Here is a 23,539-nt window from a genome sequence, read left to right as displayed (position 1 = left end):
ATTATTGTTTTGCCCTTATGTTTCGAAAATTACCGAAATTAAAATTTTTCACTTCCTATCATTAATTTATACTAGAAATAGTTAATCTTGGTCAAAAATTTTACTCCATGATCAAATTATTATCTTTGATGGTAAAACGATGATTTTGCCCTTAAACATCAAAATTTTTAATTTTTCCCTAAATGAACCCTCGAACTCCGAACAATCATTTTTAATCATTCATGGACTGTAAAATATTAAATTTCATCCTACGATTCCTATTTGAACTAGTTCGGGGTTAAATCAACTTAAGTGTACCGTTAGGTATAATATCGGATTTCGTCTATTCTTAGGGGCTTTCCTAGCATAATAACATGCTACTCAGTGCATGTATGTCATGATATGTGTTTATAGGGTCGAGTTTTACAAAAAGACATATAAGGATGTTGTTTTGGGCAAAACTAGGGGTATTGGGGTGAAATGCATCATGTGAAGAAGGGAGATAGCCGTGGGGTGGTGAGTGCACAAGATAACTTGGCTTTGGATCCGAAGCCAATTAATGCCCCTAACAATCAAAGGCAACAAGCTCAACAAGGAAGTAGGAAGATTACGATCAACACAACTATCTAGGATGAAGAAATGTTATGGACAAAAAGTAGTGCAATCGGTAGATTACGCCAAAAGGTTAGTTTTGAGATCATCCAGTCAAAGCTTTGAAAGAAGGTATCTCCACACAAGTTAGGGTGCTAGATGGACTGTCAACCTTGGTAACCTTTGAAGACTACGATATGATGACCACACTTATAGAGAACTACTAGGAAGTTTTTGAAAGGTTGTTTGAAGTCCTCACACCAGCAGACAAAGTTGACAATGAAAGAGACATATGTGTGTGGTTAAGACTCGAAGAGGTACCATTTCAACTGTAGCACTTTAACACCTTAAAGGCGGTTGCAGAGTGTTAAGGAGTGTTCAAGGGAGTTGATAGATTCACATACAAGAAAGAAAGACTAAACCAAGCATTTGTATTGGTGTTAGTGAAAAACAGGCTTTTAATCCCCAACCATGCGACTATTGAAGCAAGAGGGAAGCTGTACACCATCTGTGTAAGCATCGTGGGTGGAGAAGGTGTGGATGACCTAGTTGTGTACTTAAAAGGCAAGGAGATTATGCAAGAGGGAAGCGAGCTAGCCCATGGAAAAGTGCAACACGGCAGAAGGCATGATGGAACTAACACAAAGGTTGTACAACAAGGAAAGGTACAAACCAAAGCAACGAGCAGCTTAGGAAAGAGAGATGGAGGTACAGTTATGTCAGTTGAGTTCAAATTAAAGAAGAACCTAGGATGTGACAGAAGCAACAGCCTAGAAAGTTTACCATTGTAATAGTTGTACGAAAAGAATGGGGTGCAAGGATAGTAGAAACAAGAAAAAAACCTGCAAGTGGACAGAGAGGAAAAGAATGTGGAAATAGAAAAGGTTGGTGAAGGAAAAATTACAAGTAAAATAACACTAGAGCAGAAAAGTGGAAACATAGTAGGAAGTGGACAGAGAAAGAAGTCCTGGTTAGGGGAAATGTCAAACTCTACAAGTTAAAAGAAAATGGAGAGATAAGCGAACTGGTCATTGAAAGACAAATAGATAGCCAAAAGCAAAAGGAAGTTCACTTTTCAAACCAAAGAAAGGGTCCACAAGAAAAAGAAAAGGCAGTTGTCAATGTTGAAATTGATTGGGCCAATAAACTAGGAGTTTTTGAAGTTCTAGGGCTTATTTTGCATCGACCACGGGACAATTTTAGTGAGAGAAGCCCATGTGTAAATTATGAACTTATAGAAAGCCCATAGCCACCAAAAGGTTTTAGAAGCCTAGTAATAACACAAATAGCAGATTCCATGATGGAAAAAAACAAATTCACAATTCAAGATGAAGGAACCCCTCCAAGATGTGTCCCCATGACAGTGGATGGCAAAGTAGAAATACAAAAAGATAGTGAATCGATAGGGGAAAGATGGGTTGGAATCAAAAAAGAAAAAAGGGGAAGGTCACAGAAGGACCAAGAGGAAAGGGAACATGTCACGGGAAAGGAAGAGAGCAGATTAGGGATAAATGAAATAAACAAGATGAAGGGTGAGGAGATTAGAGAATAAATGGCATGTGGGGAAGAAGTCAAGGGTTTTGAGACAAATCGAGAGGAATGGTCGGCCAACAACTTGAGAAGGAGTTGCAGAGGAAGAAATAGTAATAGAAAATACTCACTAGAGCAAGAAAATAGTCAAGGGAGCTCACAGAAATGGAAAGATAGAGTAAAGAAAATTAAATTAACCAAGAAAGTCAGAACTACCTCTTCAAAGTACAGCAAGATGAAAGATAGAAGAAGTGGGATAAGGGAGATGCTAGATGAGGAAGAGGGAGTCACAGATATGGAGTAGGACGTCCATGACACAAGCCTAATGAAGGACTTAAACTACAAACATCGCCATCTGACTTTTTAGAGTGAGGTTGAGGAAATCTGGGAAATGAGCAGGAATTTGGGTTTGACCTTTCAATAGGACAAGGAAACAGTTTTGCAAAGCATAGTAGTGATGGAAAACTTGGACAGAGGTGAAGGAGCGACAGTGATAATGGCTGACCCTTAATTTGGGCTGGTTAGTTGCTCTTTTCTTTGTGTTTGTTGCTATTTCTTTTTTAATAAAGCTTATTACTTGGAATATTAGGTGCTTGGGTAGTAGAGAAAAGAAAAGAGTGGTTAGGCAATTAGTTGGAAAAGAAAGACCTGATATGTTGCTCATTTAGAAAACAAAATTAGAAAAGTTAGAAGTTGGTGTGATTAGAGCAATATGGGGTAGTGAACAATGTATGATCAAGTTCATCCAGTCACTAGGAACTTCAAGAGGACTCTTGAGTGTTTGGAAAGCTGACTTCTTTAATCTTGAGTACTATTTTGAATCTCGCCATTTTATTCTGCTTGTGGGATGCATTAAGAAATTGAATCTCAGATGTGGGTTCGAGAACATATATGCTCCAAATTTAGGAAATGAAAGACGAGAACTTTGGGTTGAGCTACAAAGGTTAATGAACTTGGTAGGGGTTCCTTAGTGCCTAGGAGAAGATTTCAATGTTACACTCAACTTGGGAGAACGAATTAGTAGGAATGAACATCTTAATGAAATGGCTCATATAAAAAATTTTGTTGAAGAGACAAGGCTTATGGACTTACCTATGCAAGGTGGGAGATTCACCTATAGAAACTTTAGAGAAGATGAGGCTTTTAGTAGACTTAATAGGTTTCTAATGTCAAGGGTGTTGGTTGACAAAGTTGGAGAGATTATTCAAAAAAGGCTACCTGCTTCACTTTTCGATCATAATCCAATCCTCTTAAGGGAAGCTATTATGGAGTGGGGACCTAAACCTTTTAGATTCTTCAACCATTGGTTGGAGGAGAAGTCCTTTAGCTCTATATTCTTGAAAGCATGGGAAAAGACGCAAGTTATAGGGAGTGGCTGTAGAGGTATTTAGGGGAGCCTACTAGGAGTCAAACAGACCATCAAGAATTGGCAACAAAAGGAATTATGAGAGTCATAGAGAAGAATAAGTGAGATTGAAAGTGAAATTTAGAAGGCAGAGGAAGAAGCAATTAGAGGAGGGGGTAGGGATCATAGGTGGAGAAGGTGATATCGAATAAAAGAGGAGAATTGTGGACAGTGCACAGGATCACAGAAAGAGAATGGCATCAAAAATCAAGAATAAAATGGTACCTTGAGGGGGATAGGAACTCCAGGTTTTTTCACACTATAGCTTTATGTAAGAGGAGATCTAATTTTATCTCAAGTTTAAAAGTAAAAGGTAGGGTTTGTGAGGAACCGCGAGAAATCAAGGACAGAATAGCTAAGTATTTTGAAATGATTTACAAGGAGGAGAAAGTTGCAAATGTGAGGGAACTCAATGGTGAGTTTAAGGTTCTTGACAAAATAAAGGCAAAGGAGTTGGAAAGAGCGATGATAGAGAAGGAGGTGTGGGAGGCCATTGAGTCATGTGACGAGAATAAGGCTCCTAGGCCAGATGACTTTAATTTGAATTTCTCCAAAAAGTAATGGCAGGTGATAAAAGGGAAGGTAATGAGCTTTACTGAAAACTTTTTCTAGACAGGGTTCATTGAGGGATGCGTCAACACAACTTTCATCACACTTGCTCCAAAATGTAGTTCCCTTGAGAGCATTAGGGATTGTAGGCCCATCAGCTTTGTTGGTAACATTTACAAAATCATTACTACAGTGTTGGCCAATAGGATGAAGAAGGTAATAGGGGAGATGATAGGGAACCAACAATTTGCTTTCATGTTTGGAAGGCAATTGGTGGATTGTGCGCTCATTGCAAACGAGGTTGTTGATATCATGAGAAAAGATCAAGTGGGAGGTGTGTTCTTTAAAGTGGACTAAAGAAAAGCTTATGATACAGTGAGTTGGAGTTTTTTTTATTTCATTTTGAGTAAAATGGGGTTTGGGGTGAGATGGAGAGAGTGGATAAAGGTGTGTATTTCCACTGCCAAGATCTCCATGTTGGTTAACAAAGTATCGACACGACAATTTAGGATGAAAAGAGGTTTAAGGTAAGGATGTCCCTTGTCACCATTTTTATTCAATTGTGTCACTACGGCATTTAGGTAGAGTTAGGTACTTTACAATGTAATGTGATTATAAGTAATGTGATTGCAAGCAATGTGATTGCAGGGAAGATAACATTGCAGCGTTTGGTATATAAGTAATGTAATGATTAAAATACAGAGAAGATAACATTGCAGTGTTTGTTTTACAAGTACTTTACAGGGTATGTAATGTTAATTTCCAAAACTACCCTTATATATTAAAATACAAGTTTAACATGTATTNAACACGATTGATTTACAAGTATTTTACTGAGAATGTAATGCTAATTTTCAGAAGTACCCCTGTTTATTAAAATGTAACTTTAAATATACGTTTATTTTTTATTGTTATTTTTTTTTGTAATAGCATCTCTTAAATATATTTTTAAAGTTATATATTTTATTTTTATTTTTAATATAATTTCCTATATTATATATTTTATGTTTAATTTTTTTTTAGAAGATAATATTTTATTTTTATTTCTTAATACGTTTTATATGTATACATTAATGTGATAGCTTCCTCTCTTGTAACCAATAGCAAATTAGCAATAAAATATCCATAATTCTTAATCTCCAATTATTTTCTTTTGAAAATATCATAAATTCAAAATAACTTGCTATCAAGCTAAAACAAAATATCAAGCATAACATCACCAAAACCATATAATTGAAAATCATAAATGAAGTTCCTTGATTGATGCTCTAAATCAAAAGTCATAAAGTTCTAATAAACCAAAGTTGAAGTCACCTAAAGGATGGACACAACATTGTTAAAATACAAAAGAGTTCAAAGTTAATAACATTGTTAAAGTTCACCCTAAATTAATAACTAGTTCTTTGCAATAACAATACCCATAATTTAGATAGAGCCACTAAGCAAAGCCTTCACATAAATTTTCTGCAACTCCTCTAACAATGAAAATAGATAATTTATTTTCCACATATCACTAGAGATGATATGTCCAGCCTTAACAATTTCTTCGGAAGTCAAACCTTCAACTCCCTGAACTATCTCAATTACACGATTTTTCAACCTCGCATCTTCAACCATGAATTGAAAACAACTTGCTAATTTATCAATTCCTTCCCTTGCACCTTGACAGATTTCTCCAATTTTATCCACACTAGATTGGAATGCATGACCAATGTTGTCACCATTACTTTTTGTCTTAGCTTTTTTACGACTCACCTCTCTGTCACCTTGCTTTGTAGTCCTTCTTCTAACAGCAGTGGATCCCTCACTTTTGGTAGCTTGAGCAGGAGAAACATCATCATCACCATTGTCATCTTCATCAACATTCAATGCATTGAAAGCTTCTGAAGCTACCCTTGTTGCTACAAATGAAACTTCCTCAGTTTCTATGTTCTCCACTGCATCAACTGGTGACTCTGCTCCTTCCCCAGTTGCTCTATCTTCCCAAATATAATGGCTAATTGATCAAAGTGAGGGAAAGGCTTGTTTCTAAGTCCTGCAGCAGCTGGGTGACTCTATATATATAACAAAATACAAGGCATCAAAAAACCATGCAAAACTAAATATATGCCTAACTTTAGAATATAACAATGTTGTAAAATAAATTAGAATCTTTACCTTAACCCAACCAATCCAAACATCATCATCACAAGTAACACATTTCTTGACATCATCCCAACCAAATCCAGAAGCAGAATGCGATATCATCTCAACAATTTCCCTATATTGTGTCTTCAACAACCTCATTCTAGAGTTAATATGGGGGATAGCCTTTATGTTGCAGTTTGGGATCCTTTCTTTCATCCATTGCTCAAGTTGTTGCAAGTAACCAGGCATGAATGTTCCATTATCTCTACCCCAACTTCCTTCATTCACAAGATCGATGCAGCAGTCAATTAAGACTTCATTTTCAATAGGTGTCCACTGATGGGTGGATCTTTTGCTTGTCCTCCCTAATCCTTGAGATGATGCAACTTCCATCTACAAGTATAAAACATAATATAGAAACGACATAATAACAAATATATAGTATACAATAGTTAATTAAAAATTAAAGAAGAAACATAACTGATCTAATTAAGAACAAATACAAATATGTCTCAATCAACACAAATTTGAGTTATTACAAATACAACATACAACATTTGTTGAACCAAATAAAAAATTAAGTTTCATTTCTAGAAGCTATCCAAACATTCCACATTTCTTGTGCCAAGTTATTTCTCCAAGTAGTCCATGCATTTGATGTCTCAATGTATTGGATCGTATCTGCATTTTCCATCGCTTTTGATTCCGTATACTCTTCATCCATTTCATCCTCAAGTGGATCATGTGTCATTTCTCTCCTAATGTGATTGTGTAACAATGCACAAGCAGAGATAATTCTACATTTTTTTCATGACTTGAAACTCCCATCGGGCTCATGACAACTGCCACGACGTCCCGATAGGCACTTATTACCCGAAATGTCGATTGGAACCCCGCAAAGCTTAACATCAGCTTTCGCATCTCCCCAATAAGTGACAGTTATTAAATCTCACATTTCAAGAAATCATAAGTCATTTCCAAATCAAAACAATATAATATTATTTTTTGGCTCACAGGGGCACTTTCGTTATTTTTCTTCAAAAATATCGAAACCCGCCAAAAACATGGTGTAAAAGCTAAATATGTTCATCCATACTTTAAATCAGATTACTGAAGTATAAAATTACTTTTATAGTGACACGTGGGCCCCCAACTAACCAATAAGGTGCAAGTCTGTGAGCCTATAATTTTGTCGATGCAAGGCTAACTGAAGTCCTTGATGCAATCGGCTATCTACCAGCTATCCCGAGCCTGAAACGTGGGGAATTGAGGGTGGTGAGATTATAAAATCCCAGTGAGTAAACAGATACCATCTAAACTATCTAAAGGCGAGTAAATGGAGGCGAATTAAAATAAGTCATCATACTGTAATTTCATTACCTTTCAACTCATTTTAACCAAATAAACAACTAGACTTATGATTTCTTGAAAAGCTTGGCTCGTGCCAAAAATCATTCTCATACTCAATTATCAAGGATACCTTGATCGAGGGTTATCCCAACCAAGTCCGCCAAGGCTGTTAAAGGTCTTTACATCCGAAATTTTAGCCATGCCTTGGTGTTGGCTGAGTCTCACTCTCACGCGGTGGTCCATGTGAAGTGCACTCAAATCTTTACCTCAGGAGATACTTCATCCAACATCTTCCCCCGGAGGTAAATATATAATTGGGTTACTGTGTCCCTCTCATAGGCAGTCCACGAAAACCCCCACCACTGCAGTGACTATGGATTATTTTATCTACCACCTGATTTATAAAATCTTTTTCTGCATGACATGGCAATTTATCACAACCTAGCCTCTCAAGGCTGAATACACAGTACAAATAATTCTAACACCAAAAATCAGTTTAGCCATTCATGCTCATATATTGTCATAAGCCATTCAATTTAAAACCATAAATTTACAACACAAGCAAGCAGTCTCCAATTACTCTATTTTCAAAATCAGTATTCAATTTTTCAAAAAATTTATAAAATCATTTTATAAAATAACGATTTCTCCTAAAACATAGCAATTTACCATTTAAACCTATTTTCTATAAAATCACACAATTGTATAAAATCACTCTAGATAATTAAGACGATAATAAGTTTACTCACAGTTTTAGGAGTCGATGTACTCTTAATCCCAATCTCTAAGCACAATCTTTGTACTTTTACCAGTATAATTTACTCACCACCTATTCACAATGTACAATACATAATTCACCACATTAATCCTTGACCATTATAAAATCAATTCAGGCTCGGTGTATATGCATGATATGATATGCAACTTATCCGACTACCGCTTAAATGCGGTGCTGACTTAATTCGGCCTATTACCCGATTAAATGACAATTATGTCCAATTTAGCTCCAAATTGCTCCATTTCATTTCTAATATTTCAATTCACTAAATACAATTCCAATAATTTAAAATTCAGCCTAACAACCCTCACAATTCTTCTTGAAAATTTCGGCCATTGTGGTGCACTATCACTAAACATTTTCCCATTCCATTTTCTCACCATAAATCATCATTTCATCAATTTTTCAACCAATTCATTTGATCACAAAATCAATTTATTACTTCTACACTTCACATAGGGTTCGACCATTGAAGGTTCATGGGGAAAATGGATTCTTTTCTTGTTGTTTTGTTTTTAAACATGCTTAACTAACATAACTTATAATCAAATCAATCTAACATCATTCTCTCTCCATACCCATTCCAACCAGCCATGAATTCATCATGAAAACATGTAATTTAACCATGAAAAATGAGGAGAAATGCATGGGAAAGGTAGATCACAAGTCAAAATCAAGAAATTTTACCTTTTGTCACTTGTTTCCTTGAATTTTCACTAATTTTCCCTTAAATTTCTCCACCTAGGGTTTTTATTTTTCTTTTCTCCCTTTGTTCTTCTTTGCTCTTGGTTTGGTCTGCCATATGAAAGAAATGGGCTGATTTTTATGCCTTTTTTACAAAGAAACAATAAAATAATAAAAGCATGACACATGGCATTTTCTTATTGGTTTAAATTTTAAATATTTGACTTTTAATTCTTTAATTCTCCATCACACATTTCTCATGTTTATCCATTTCCATGATGAATAAAATCTCTTGGTCTTGACAAGTGTTGGGGGTGAAAATTTACAGATTTGCCCCCGAGGTGGCAAAATTACCATTTAGTCCCTATACTCTCAATTATACCGAAATTAAAATTTTTCACTTATAAACCTCAAATCATACTCCAATACTCAAATCATACTCCAATAAGTCAAATGGGGCCAAAAAATCTTTTCTAAAATTCCCATTTTGTCTCCAAGTGGCAAATGACCATTTTGCCCCTAGATAGTGAAAATTTCGGTTTGACTCCAAATCGATCCTCGAGCTCCGAATTATCATTTTGACTCATCCCTGGACTATGAAACTCTTAATTTCACCTTAAAATTCCTATTTGAACTAGGTCGACTTAATGATACCATTAGGGGCAATATCGTCTTTTAACGATTTCTCAAACTTCCTAAATATGCAACCATTCTATTGAGCGTGTAAATGACGTCGTAATTATTTTATAGAACAGGGTATGATAATTTTGTTTTCACTAGGTACCAAGACTTCTCTCTAAGTATTGCCCATCTCATCTTAAGGAATCCAAAACATCTCTCAATAACATTCCTAGCACCAGAGTGTTTGTAATTAAACAATTCTTCTTTTGAACGAGGAGTGCGATTTTGTCTTCATTCATTCAAATGATAACGCTGACCTCTATATGGAGTTAAAAACCCCTTTGCATTTGTATACCCAGCATCACATTAGTAGAAAAAACCTATGATAAAAAATTTATTTTTAGTCCATCACTCTAAAATAGTTAAAAATTGAATGTATATTTTCCTCATACCTTTTAGGACTTTCAATCCATTTCTTCTAGATATTGCATCTCGAAGAACCCTAGAGTCTGAAGTAGAACCCTCCCATCCGAGTAAGATATATATGAATTGCATATCTTGTGAACATACCCCTAACACATTTGTAGCAATTTCATTCTTCATTGTTTTGTATCTAGGCTTATCAATTTCCAGGGCATTGACTTTAATGTAAGCTCCATCTAAAACACCTAAACAATTCTATTGTTTCCAATAGAATAATGACAAAAATTATCCTTTAGTTGCATTTTTAATAGTTTCTTATACTCAAGCTATAAATGTTTAAGAAATTTTAGTTTACCTTAAACCATTTCCATCTGAAGTCAGTTGAATTCTTGGGTATAGGCTCTGGCTTCTTTAGCAGTATTGATTACAATGTTAAAACAAAATTCAAAACTAAACCAAAATGCCTACTCACTGTCTCACCAGTTCTAGCAAATTCTCTCTTTATGATCCTATTCTTTGCATGATGAAAAATGATGTACAAAAAGATAGCCACCATTTCCTCAACATTCATGTTTTTTGTTGGTGTAATTCTACCAATGCATTGAAGCATATTACATAGTTTATAAAATGCAGCTCTATCCATTCTAATATTTTCAATGCATGTTAAATCAGAATCAAACACCATTCTCCTAAAATTCAATTGCCTAATAATATGTCTCCTATAAGTATTAGTTTTGTATCTTTTACGCTTTCTAGTATACATTAAAATATGATAACATCCTTGAACCAAAGTATTAGCTAAAAGTATCATGTTGAACAGCTCAATGGCTAATACAATAGCAAACACGATCGTTGCAGTTTGCTCTTGAGAAAACCCTTCCATTGTGTGAACTAACAATATAAAAAAATAATTAAAATAATGAAATATAACATTATATAAAAACAGCATATAGTAAGCACAAAGTTAACTTTTCATGTCCACCTTACAAATACTCAATTTATATAAAAACATTATATAAATACATTTTCATTATTTTTAAGTTAACTTTTTGCACTCTTTTCTTGCACCCTAAAATCTAAAAAAAAATTGCAATGGTTTTCTACTGTCAAGACCAATTTTACCCTAAAGAAAATAAAAAAAATGGGAGGTCAAATCTTTAAAAAAAGGCAAAAAAGAGTAAAAATTCAAATTCAGGGTTAAAATTAGGTTTTTTGGGGTCAAAACGGCAGCAAACTGCCTTTGGCTATTTGTCAATGTGTAGATCTCAAAAAGTTACATGGATTAAAAAAAAAATACCCCGATCGGACAACCGAGCGCAAAGTTACGACCTTTTGAAGTTGAGTAGGGGAAAAGATTCCTATATAAACCAACGGGGCATTTTTAAAGATAAGATGTTTTCACTATGTACAGAAACATGTGACACGCCATATACAGAAATATGTGACACGCCATGTACAAGAACATGTGACATGCCATGTACAGAAACATGTGACACGCCATGTACAAAAACATGTGACAAGCCAAAAACATGTGACACGCTATGTAAAAAAACATGTGACACGCCATGTATAAAAATATGTGACACGCCATGTAAAGGAACATGTGACACGCCATATACAGAAACATGTGACACGTCATATACAAAAACATGTGACAAGTCATGGTTAGGTTGTTACACGCCATGTTGAAAAAAAATATTGTTGCTACACGGCATGCATAAAAACATGTTACACTCCATAGTTAAAAAAGGTTGTTACACACAATGTTGAAAAAAAAATATTGTTGTTACACGCCATGTTGAAAAAATATTATTGTTACACAACATATTCAAAAACATTTTGTTACACGTTAATGCTAGGTATGAGTTCTGCTCAAAGCCAAGATCCATGGATTTGGCAATGCTAGGTATGAATTCTGCTACTTTCAGCATTTCTAATTGGATAGAAGTTCTAATTGGATAGAACTTGAAAACTATTTGATTACCCATATTTTGTTGAGGGAATAAAAACCAAAAATTGCAACCAAACACGTAGCATTTCATTTCATCACAATTACCTGTGCCTTTTATTGAAAATTAGCCCAAAAATCCAACCTCTCTTGCCGATCAAGGGCCAAATTGTTTTAGCGATAAACCCTAAAATACAAATAAGAAGAAAACCCAAATTAACACAAAAAGTCAAATTAAAGAATATAAGAAGAAGATTAAAAAAGGAGAAAGAAAAAGAAGAATGGGAGATTTTAACCCACAATTTCAGATGATGATGAAGTAGAGCTATAATAAGGATGAGCGACTTTAGCAAAATGGAGAAGAAGCAGCAGAAACCCAAAAAATGACGATTTTGCTTCGGGTTTTTGAGTAATTTTTTTAAAAGATGATGGGTAAAAATGTCCTTAAAGACATTGTAGAGTGCAATGTAATGTGATTGCATTGGTATTGGACTGTAATCACATTACATCCATTGGCTGCAATGTGATTGCATTGCAATCTTACATTGCAGTGGTCTGTTACAAACAAACACTGCAATGTAATTTAATTGGGCACATTGCAAGGAATGTGACTTTACATCCCTTATACCAAACGCAACCTTAGTGTATTGATGAGTAATGTAGTGAGTTTGTGACTGTGCAAATGAATTGAGGTTGGACATAGGGGACTGGTCATCTCTCACTTGCAATTTGCAGATAATACGATTATTATGTGTAGACCAGAGTGGGAGTTAGTACACAACATCAAAAGAATCTTGATGAGTTTCTAATTAATTTTTTGGTTGAGGATAAATTTCCAAGAGAGCAGTCTGATTGGAATAGGAATGAAGGAAAGCTTGGTGGCTGAATGGGCGAGTAGGTTTCGATGCAAAGTGGAAAAATTCCCCTCGAGTTACTTAGGCTTACCTTTGGGAGTTAGAAGTAACTCAAAAGAACTTTGGAAACCAATGGTGGAGAAATTTGAGGCCAGATTTGCAAGATGGAAAGGCAAAATGCTTTCGATTGGGGTAGGGTAACACTTATCAAATCTGTGCTTGTTAGCCTTCCTAACTTTTACATGTCTCTTTTTCAGATGCCAGTAGGGGTAAGACAGGAATTGGAAAGGATACAAAGAAGATTTCTTTGAAGTGGGACCCAAGATGTTAAAAAGATCCACTATATTGATTGGATTTCCATTTGCACTTATAAGGAGTTTGGAGGATTAGGGTGGGTCGATCTACAACTTAAAAATAAGGCTTTGCTCAATAAGTGGATCTTGCGGTTTGACAATGAAAAAGACAACTTGTGGATGAGGGTTTTGGTAAACAAAGAAGGTGGCGACCATGGTGACCTTTTCCCTGGATGAGGAAATGCAAGCAAACAATCCTATATCTGGGAAACATTACAAAGCCCATAACACTTGAAGGTGATGAGCATAAAATTCTAAGGGAAGGAATTAGCTTCATTCTAGGAGATGGTGAAAACGTGCGTTTTTGGATGGAGGAATGGATAGAAGGGAATGTTTTGAAAGAAGATTTCTCAAGGATTTTCGCGTTACCTACTAATAAAGAGGGCAGAGTGAAAGAGTTTGGTGTTTGGGTTGATGGCACATGGCAGTGGAGGATTGAATTGAGACGCATGTTATTTGAGTGGGAGAAAGAATAGTGGGAAAATCTATTGAAAGTTAGAATGGAGAACCCAGTGATAAATAGGTACGATGATAAAGTGATTTGGAAAATGAGTACAAGCAGAGAGTATTCGGTGAACTTATTTTATAGAGCAATGGCATATAGCGATAGAACCTCAGATGATATTTGGAAAAAGGTATGGACCGGAGTTGCTCCATTGAAAGTTGAAATTTTTTGTTGGAGGGTAATTAGAGGGAGGGTAGTGGTTAAAGCTGAACTAGTGAAGAAAGGGTTATTAAGAGAAGATTTAGCTCTTTGTATGCTTCGCCGAAAAAGGGAGGAAACAGTTGATCACCTCTTCTTCGAATGCAAAGAGATTTGGAAAGTCTGGACTGAATAAGGGCGTAAATGGGGGATTCAATGGGCAACACACTCAAAGGCTTATTTCTTCTTCCTTGACTAGGGAGAGCTGGTTAGAAATGGGGATAAGAGAATTTGGAATCTAGCTTTCTTTGCCATTATTTGGACTATTTGGTTAATGAGAAATGACATAGTCTTCCAAGGTAAGGTTTGGGATAAAGAGCAATGTTTAGACTTGGTAATGACTAGAGTCACTAGTGGGCAAAGGCTAAATGGCCAGTGGAATACCATTAAAAGTGGAACTTTTTAGGAACCTTGATCTTGATAAAGCTCGAATTAGAAATGAGAACAAGAAAGAAAAGATGATGTGGCAATCGCCAGACAAGGGATCCCTCAAGTTTAATGTCGATGGTGCAGCAAGGGGTATGCCGAGGTAAGCAGCTATAAAAGAGTCCTTATAGATGAATTGGGGGCTATCAAAGTGTTGTTCTCAAAAGCTATTGAAATAGCGGATGCAAACATAGTAGAGGTTCTTGTAATTAGAGAGGCCTTTAAGATTTTTGGAGCTTCTAGGTGGGTGAGGAGTCATGCATTAATAGTCGAAAGTGACTCAAGTAATGTAGCGAGTTGGTCCCACAACCCCAAAAAAGCACCATGGAAGTTAAGAAGGGAGTTGTTTATCTTAGAGGGGATTAAGAGGAGAATAGGTGAGTGTAAGGTCAACAAAATTAGTAGGGAAAATAATAGCATGGCTGATGAGTTGGCAAAGTTAGGAGTTACGAGGGAAGAGGACTTGCTATTTTTTTTACGAATAAGGGGGTTAGAGAATAAGGAAAGGTTTTTGGAGGAAGTGGTTCTTTTTTGGTTTGCTTCACACCTATTTTTTTCTCTTTTTTTCTTTTAGTTTGCTAACCCTTTTTCCTTTCCATTACCTTTTTTTCGTACTATGATTTTTTCTTTTTCTTCCTCTCATGCTCAGGTGTGTAGTTTCTAACATGGCTGACGTGTGAAGGTGGTTTGCTAGGAGCCAAGCTCTTTCTTTGGCAAGGTGGAGAAGATTTTATCATCTGAAGCAATTCCTTGGGTGAAGGAGATTTTATCACCTGGATCCAGTTCTTAAAAGAGTTTTCCAATTTCTGTGATGGTTCCCATGGAATAATATGGCATAAAGAGTCTTGGAAAAAAAAAAGGAAAACAACTAGGAAGGATAAAAAAATAAATAAAATAAAAAGAAAAAAAAGAAGAAGAGAGAGGAGAGGAAAAAATGAAAAAAGAAGAGAAAGAAAAAGATATTAAAAAGAAAAAAAAATGAATAGGAAAAGTTACAAATGTTTCAGGGCAAAGTTGAAAGGGTCCCATATCTTTTCCTATGTAAGTGGGTGAGTTAGGGTGGGGTTTGAGCTCATTGCGGGAGTGTTTGTCTGGTTGGGAAAGGTGAGTGGTTCTATGGGTTGAGTTCCTTCCTTTTGGTTTTGTGTTGTCTGTTTGTCATGGATTATTCCTCCAAGTTTAGGAATGGAGAGGATAGTATTGTTTGATCAGTTGCTGTGGTTTAATGGGGAGAGTGGGATTATGAGAGATTTGCCTAGTTTTTTATTTTTTCGTTTTTTGCTTTAGTTTTCGATCTTAGTCTTCCTGAAGGTGAGGTTGAGAGTAGGTTAGGAGTTTTTTAGTTCATAAACACTATGTCAACAACTTTGGTATCTTAGCTCTTGGGATGGAAAAAATGAAAAGGAAGAGAATTAATAAAAAAAAAAGAAAAGAGAGAGAAAAAAAGAGAAAAAAGGGAGAGGAAAAATTTGTTATGATCAAATGGAAGGAAAGACAGTGGAAAAGGAAAAAAAAGGAAAAAAAAGAGAAAAAAATGAAGTAAAAAAATTAAATATAAATAATATAATAAAAAAATAAATAAAAAAGAGATAGGAAAAGTAAATAAGAAGAGGAGTGGAACGGATGGGGATAAAGATAAGAGTTTATCCTTATCATTTTCCTTAAGCCACTATGCTCTTTGTGTGTGTTAAAGGAACCCAACTGTTTCAATTTGAATAGTCCAAGGCAAGGTTGGGCCTATCAAGCATTGTGGTCCTCCTACTTGAGTCTCACGGTTTGCTTTAGACTGAGCGTCATGGTTTTGTGGAGGTTTTGATTCTGGATGCTGCACTTCAAAGAAGCTGCACGAGGCAATTATCTCTCAAGGTTCGTGAACTTTTTGAGGGAGCCATGACACATAACCGATGATTAGAGACTTCCATGATGGTTGAAAAATGAAATGCTGGTTTTCTTGGTAGTTGGTATGTGCAAGGTTTGTTAATTGATCAATGGATGAACGATGTGTTAAGTTATGGTTCATGATTTCGTTGGTGTGCTCGTTCCCCTGTTTGATCTTCCACTAGAAGGGGGGTTTATGTTTTTTTCTTGTTTCGTTGTGTTTTTTTGTCTTGTTTTCCTGTTTCGCTTTAGAAACGGCTGTCTTGTGTTTTCCTTGTGTTTTTGGTGGAAGTGCTCCATGTTGATTCCTTAGAATTCATGATAGTTCAAAGATGATCAGAGATCCCTAGGTCAGCCAAAATGAGCCTGAAGAACAAAAGTGAGAACACACTGTGGAGGAAACTTTGGGTGTGTTGGGAGAAGTTAGGTTCATGGTTATTCGTGGGACACATAAGGGTAAAATATCAAGAAAGTAAGAGGGAAGATTACTTTTGGAGGCTTCTTGGCGTGATCCCTATTTGCCTACCTTTGATGACTCGTAAGGGTTTCTACTGAAATAATCATTTGTTCGAATAAGGAGTTTCTTGGTCTGGGGTAGAGAGGCTTCTCACCATTTTTCACTCTGGTTGAGTTTTACTAGTTTTAGACTTTTGTTTAGGGGTTTTATTCAGAACTCTGCTTATCTTTTGAGATTATACGTGTTGAGATGTTGCCAAGTGCTCTTTGAACAGCTGCTACTTTTGTAATTGTACAGAACATGCTCTTCTCAAGATAGCATTATGTTAACAAGAGTCTCCACGTTTGAGACTCCTCATGGCATTATAGTTTATCTTCAATAAAAACTCATCTTTCAGAAGAAAAAAAAATGATGGAGATAAAGTAAATCAAGGAACTATTTCTAGCAATCAAGTTCAAGATGAAGAAATTAAGCTAGAAGAGGAAATATCTACATCACCACAAGTCAAGCCATATGTGCCTCCCATTCCTTTTCTGGATACAGTTGATGAGTTACCTAAGGAGGTTATAGCAAAAGTGCTTTCTTCAAGAAGAAATCAATTTGAGAAGTTGAATAAAAGTCGGCCTTTTCCACCACCTTGGGTTAAGCAAGCATCAAATCTTGAGTTAAAGGCACTACAACCTCATTTTAGGAGGAGGCTACTTTCACACTTCAAGCTCTTTCCATGCAAACTCAAACCCCAATCAAAGTCAAGCTATTGACTATAAAAAATCGCTTCTTGAGAGGCAACCCAAGCTTTCGAAACTCTTATTTTTTAGTTATTCTTATTTTATTTAAATATTTATTTTCATTAATCTCTATTTATTTTTTTCTGTAAAAAAAATTTCTCCTACAATTGACAATGAGGATGATGAGGACGAAGGTGAGGACTAGAGCTTCACTAGATTCATACAATAATCAAGGGAGTATTATTTACCTTTTTTTTTTTACTAATATTAAGGACAATGTTTAGTTTAAGTTTGGGGGGTGAATTTATTTTCTGGTGGTGAGTATTTTGTGAAAGTTTTAGAGTTAATTTTATTTGCATATTTATCTACATTTATAAATAATTTAGGATTAGTTGGTAAATGAATTTATTTCTTGTTTAAATTTTATGAATTTAGAGTAAAGTTGTGCTAATTTTTTTCTATGATTTCTTTATCCAATGATGATAACTAATTGTCCTGAATTCTTAGCTTTTGGTTAATAAGTTTTTTTTTTTTGGATTCATGCTAAAGTCTTTTGTTAAGTATCATTGTTAGGATGTGATTTCCACAATTTTGAGCACTATATCTTTTATTTTGAATTATTCTGAATATATAGAAAATGTTTATATTGATGTAAATTTTAGATTATGTCATGAATTCTAAAATTTGCTTGATTTTCTCTCAAGGCAAAATCCTAGGCAATACTTAGTTAGGGAGATGATTTAGATTATCTTGGGACTGTTTGAGCCTAAAATGCTAACCTTGATAAATTTTTATCATTAGTATACCCCTTTTAAGCCTAATTTATTTTTTCTTTGTTTAACTATATAATAATTTAGCATAGCCTTAAAATAAAATTTCTAATTTTGCAACCCTCACTCCTGAACGTGTATATTGTTTTAGGAATTTAAATTAAGCTAAATGTTGAAAAAGGTGGAAAGGTGATGTTGACGTGAAAAAAAAAATTCAAAATATGATAAATAACCCCACTACCTACAATACAAAGAAAATAAGTTTGGGGGTGTGAAATTGTGAAATTATGAAAAAAAATATGTTGAAAGAAAAAAAAAAGAAAACAAAAGGTTTAAATGTGCAAGAAAAGGTGTACTTAGAGAATGAAAATAGAGATCTATATATATGTCCTAGAATAATTATGTGCTTAGGTTGATTTGAGCCACATTAATATCCTTTATCATACCTTGACCGTAGCCATATATTACAAGCTTTATAAAGTCCTATTGATCCCTAGCTTGGTATTAGTCTACATCAGTGGAGAGAGAGATGAAAAGTAAACCTATGGAATCTAGTACTAGTTTGAAATTCATGTTGGCATAAATAAACTCATCCAGATGTCATGATATTCTTAGTAAAAGACTTCACACACACACGAAAATCCATTCAAGAATGTGCTTGCATTGAAATTGAAACATGAATTTAAAGGATGCCTATATTTTCCCTTAGGTTAATGATTGATAAACATACTTTTGACGAAATTATGTGGAATCATTAAGTTGGTGCACTTTATCTCTAGTAGTCGTAGTAGTAGTAATAGTAGTAATAGTAGTAACTATATTTATTTTAGTTTTCATCAACTAAATTTATTTTCGTAAGTTAGTTTCTTTTCTATTTTTTGCTCGGGGACTAGCAAAATATTAAGTTTGGGGTAAGATAACTCGATGATATAGAGTTATTTGGACTTAGTTTTGATAGTAATTTAGCTTATTTGTTATAGTAATACATAGAAATTAGTAAGTTTTATTTAATTATTTTAAATTAGTTATTTTAGGTGAGTCAATCTAATCATAGTTAATTTTATCCTTAATTTGGTGTTAATGTGGTTAAGATAGGTTGTTACTAATTTATTTGTACTTTTGTAGGTGTTTGATGTAAGAAGGAGAGCAATTTTAAGGTATAGACTTGAACTGCATATGTTTCGATTTTTCAAACATAACTCTCTCTACAAAACTCCGAATGAGATAATGCTTGGACCATTGGAAAGATAAGAGAAAAATCTACAACTCTTATATTACCACATTGTCCAGTTTGACCTGGAAGGTGGTCAAAAATTATATCGAAGTCGACACACTATAGTAGTCTTAGAGCAATTACGATTTCTGTGAATTAATTAGGCAAGGTTGTGGCCCACGTAGTCTATTGAGGAAATCCTAACTGGATTTGACTCCTTTCTTCACCCAACAAAGCCTAACTTCAAAGCCCTATAAAAATAACTTTTCGGAAGACTTTTAAAAAAGAGGAAAAAAAATGAAACACTAGATGGACAATTGAGAGTCAAGCCACAAAGTCATTGACGCTAAAAAGAATTTGAAGGATTCAAGGAGATTTGGAGATCAAGAATACAATTCTTAAGTTTTTCTATCTTTTCGTTATTCTCTTATTTTCTTAGTTTTGCTTTTAATGTTTAAATTTTATTTGATTATGATGTGTGACTTGATATGGAATTAAATTTTTTATCTAAGATTATGATTAAACTCAATATGTAGTCTGAATTATTTATCTCTCTTTTTCTTATTTTGATGGATTTAAGCTATTTATTTGAATGCTTTGTTTACTAAATATCCATCCCTTCATTATTTTTTTGATTGCTCAATGTCAGTAAGCCATTTGGCATTTGCAGATGATGTTATTATATTTACTAATGGTGCGAAATCCTCCTTGCAAAAAATTTTAATGTTCTTGTAGAAATATGAGGCGATTTCTAAGCAGCGAATAAACCATCATAAGAGTTGCTTCATTACTCATCGGAATGTGGTAAACTCTCGGAAATAGATCATCTCTCAAGTCATTGGATTCTTGCATAAGTTATTGCCAAACACATATTTGGGTTGCCTTTATACAAAAGACGAAAAAAGGTAATTTTATTTGATGATCTTGTGGCAAAGATTCAGGAGCGTATTGTTAGATGGGATAATAAAATTCTATCTCCGGGTGGTCGAATTACTCTACTATGTACTGTATTATCTTCTCTACCTATTTATTTGCTTCAGGTCCTTAAACCTACTATATGTTTCATTGAAAGAATTGAAAGAATGTTTCATAATTTTTTATGGGGAGGTTCGGCAGGTACTAGGAAAATCCATTGGGCACCTTGGCACAAAATCACACTACCGTCTACTGAAGGTGGATTAGACATTCGAGACTTAGGTGATGTATTTGAGGCTTTTAGCATGAAACTTTGGTGGAGATTCCAGACTTGTAATAGCATTTGGTCGCAATTCATGAGAACTAGATATTGTGTTGGTCAAGTTCCAAGGTATGTGAAACTGAAGCCCCATGATTTACAAACTTGGAAACGGATGTTAGCTTGTTGTCCGGTTACGGAACAACACATAAGGTGGTGGATTGGGAAGGGTGAGTTATTTTTTTTGCATGATTGTTGGATGGGTTAAGAACCATTGGTCAGTCATTTTCCATCCTTCGCACTTTCTATGACACGAGTTTGCTATTTTTATGATAATGGTGCATGGGATGTAGACAAGCTGAATAATGTATTACCGAAAGAGGTGGTGACGAAAATTCTACAAATTCTGATAGACACATCTAGTATAGATATGGCATATTGGGTCCCCACTTTGAATGGTTAATTCACTACTAAATCCTCTTGGGAGATAATACAATAACGCCAGGCAGTAAATCCTGTATTTAATTTACTTTGGCATAGAAGCATTCCTCTTACTATTTCTTTTTTCCTTTGGAGGTTATACAAGATTGGATTCCAGTTGATTTGAGGTTGAAAACCAAGGGGTTCCAATTAGCCTCCAAATGCCAACATTGCAACTCAGAGGAGTCTTTTTTGCATGTCATGTGGGAATGTCCAATAGCTACACAAGTTTGGAAGTATTTTGCAAAATTCTTTCAAATCTACATTACTCATCCAAAGAATGTTCATCAGATTATTTGGGCATGGTTTTACTCTGGTGATTATACAAAAAAAGGGCACATCCGTACGTTAATGCCTTTATTTATTTTTTGGTTTCTATGGGTTGAACGAAATGATGCGAAGCATAGGAACCTAGGCATGTATTATAACAGAGTGGTGTGGAGAGTTTTACAGCTTATTCACCAATTATTCCATGGGAGGCAATTCCAATGATGGTAATGGAGGGGTGATTTACAGATTACTCAAGCATGTGGTCTAATTTTTCAGAAGGCATCCCCAATTCCACCAAAAATATTGTCTTGGCACAAACCATTAGCAGGTTAGTTCAAGTTAAATGTTGATGGTAGTTCCAAACATAATTTTCAAAATGCTGCGGGAGGTGGACTTCTTCGAGACCATACAGGTCTTATGATTTTCAGATTTTTTGAAAATTTTGGACCTTATAATTTCTTACAAGCTAAGTTGATGGCATTACAAAGGGGTTTGCTTTTATGTATTGAGTACAATGTATCTAGACTTTGGATAGAAATGGATGCAAAAGTAGTAGTACAAATGATACATGAGGGACATTAAGGTTCTTCTCGGACTCAGTACATGTTGGCTTCCATCCGTAGATGTTTGAGTGGTATTTCTTTTCAGATTTTGCATATTCATAGAGAAGGGAACCAGGCTGCAGATTATCTCTCTAATCAAGGGCATACACACGAGAACCTACAAGTATTTTCACAAGTAGAAGGTCAGCTTAAAGGCATTCTCAGATTAAATAAAATAAATTTACCTTATGTTCGTTTTAAATAAATGTAAAGGAGTAGTAATCCTACTTTATTCTTGCTACTTTTATTTTGATGATTATTTAGACTCTTGCAATAGGGAAAGGTTTCCATTTTATGATAGCATTTATAATTATGCACATAGAATGGAACTTTCAACTTTAGGTACTTTTCTAAACTCTCCTCGATCTCATGTAATTTTGGAGGTTCGGTTTATGTCCCCTTCCCTAATGTACTTAATTTTTTCGGTTATTAATAAAATGACTACAGGGTAGTTGGGCCTTACGAGAATTTCCCACTTTAAAAAAAAAGTTGTTTATTTTATTCTGTTTTTAATGCTTCTGATTGCCTGATCACCAATTAGATTGAATTGGAAACCTCGGTTAAACCTTGATGAAGGAGATTTAGGTAGACCTTGAATAGAATAGCGTATGATCGAATACACTTAGTTGATTAGGTGATTTGATTTGCATATAGGGTAGACATACACTTATAAGCCATACGTAGCCAAAATTAGAGCACGAACTTAATGAATCTTTCTTCAATATAATTTGTATAGACATATAGTAAATTAACTAGGAAAGGTATTTTTATGAGAAACTTGACAGAGGCTAGTAAATAATTTAAGACTCTAAGGTAGCAACATAATCCATTAAACTAAGTTAAGAGAGAGAGAGAGACAATAATCAGATGAAGTATTGAGGGATATCATAATCTTAGGTCTAGTAGTCACTCGAATTTAATAAAGTAAATTTGCTAATAGATTTTAGATTAGTTTTGTTTTTAGTTTATTAGTTTATTAGTTTTAATTATAATTTTAATTGTCTGGATAAAATTATTGTGTGCCAATTTTAGTACTTAACAATAAAAATTAAAACAATTCTCTTTGGAAACGATACTTTACTCATCATTATATTATCTTTTCGATATGTATAGTTGCATGGGTAGAAAATTTAACAACAATGAGATTGAGTTAAATGAATGATTTGAGGTGTAATATCAATCCAAAATAATATTGGAATGTTTTTGATTTTTGGAGTTTTTGGGAAGCTTAGAATCGCCTACAGGGATGAAAGTATCAATACATACCGCAATGTATTGATACATTCATGGCAAGATGAACAACAAAAGCCCCAGGAAGAATATTTCATTGATGCATTTGAGAATGTATCGATAGATTTGGCCAAAGATAAACATGTATCGATACATTATCAATATGTATCAATACATTTGAAGTAAAAAGCATCATGTTTAGGTAGGGAGCATTCTACCTAAAATGTATCGATACATTGCCCTGATCTATCGATACATTCATTTGAAATTAGGGCAATTGTATCAATACATCAAAAAGGAAAGGTAAAAATAAAAAGGGAGTTTGGGCCATTTCACCCTATATTTTTCTCTCAACTCTTTCTTTCCCTTTATCTCTCTAGCAACATGAAACCCTAACTCCCAAATTGATTTCTAAG

At 34.7% G+C, this 23,539-nt stretch overlaps 1 protein-coding gene across 1 annotated transcript; it reads left to right on the top strand.

Moving 5' to 3' along the window:
- LOC108661395 lies at positions 3,875–4,411 on the top strand. The gene is made up of 2 exons (XM_018117855.1): positions 3,875–4,062; positions 4,177–4,411. The coding sequence occupies exons 1-2, from the start codon at positions 3,875–3,877 to the stop codon at positions 4,409–4,411; spliced, it is 423 nt and encodes a 140-aa protein (XP_017973344.1).

This window comes from Theobroma cacao, chromosome 1 (assembly GCF_000208745.1).
Source record: "Theobroma cacao cultivar B97-61/B2 chromosome 1, Criollo_cocoa_genome_V2, whole genome shotgun sequence".
NCBI lineage: Eukaryota > Viridiplantae > Streptophyta > Magnoliopsida > Malvales > Malvaceae > Theobroma > Theobroma cacao.
The sequence above is the reverse complement of the archived record's forward strand: the minus strand, read 5'-3'. Positions and strand labels throughout refer to the sequence as shown.

Excerpts from the sequence above, each read along its gene's own strand:
- LOC108661395 (XM_018117855.1), top strand. The coding sequence starts at position 3,875 with ATGATTTACAAGGAGGAGAAAGTTGCAAATGTGAGGGAACTCAATGGT. Across the intron at positions 4,063-4,176 it reads AATTTGAATTTCTCCAAAAA|TTCCCTTGAGAGCATTAGGG; the intron begins GTAATGGCAGGT and ends TCCAAAATGTAG.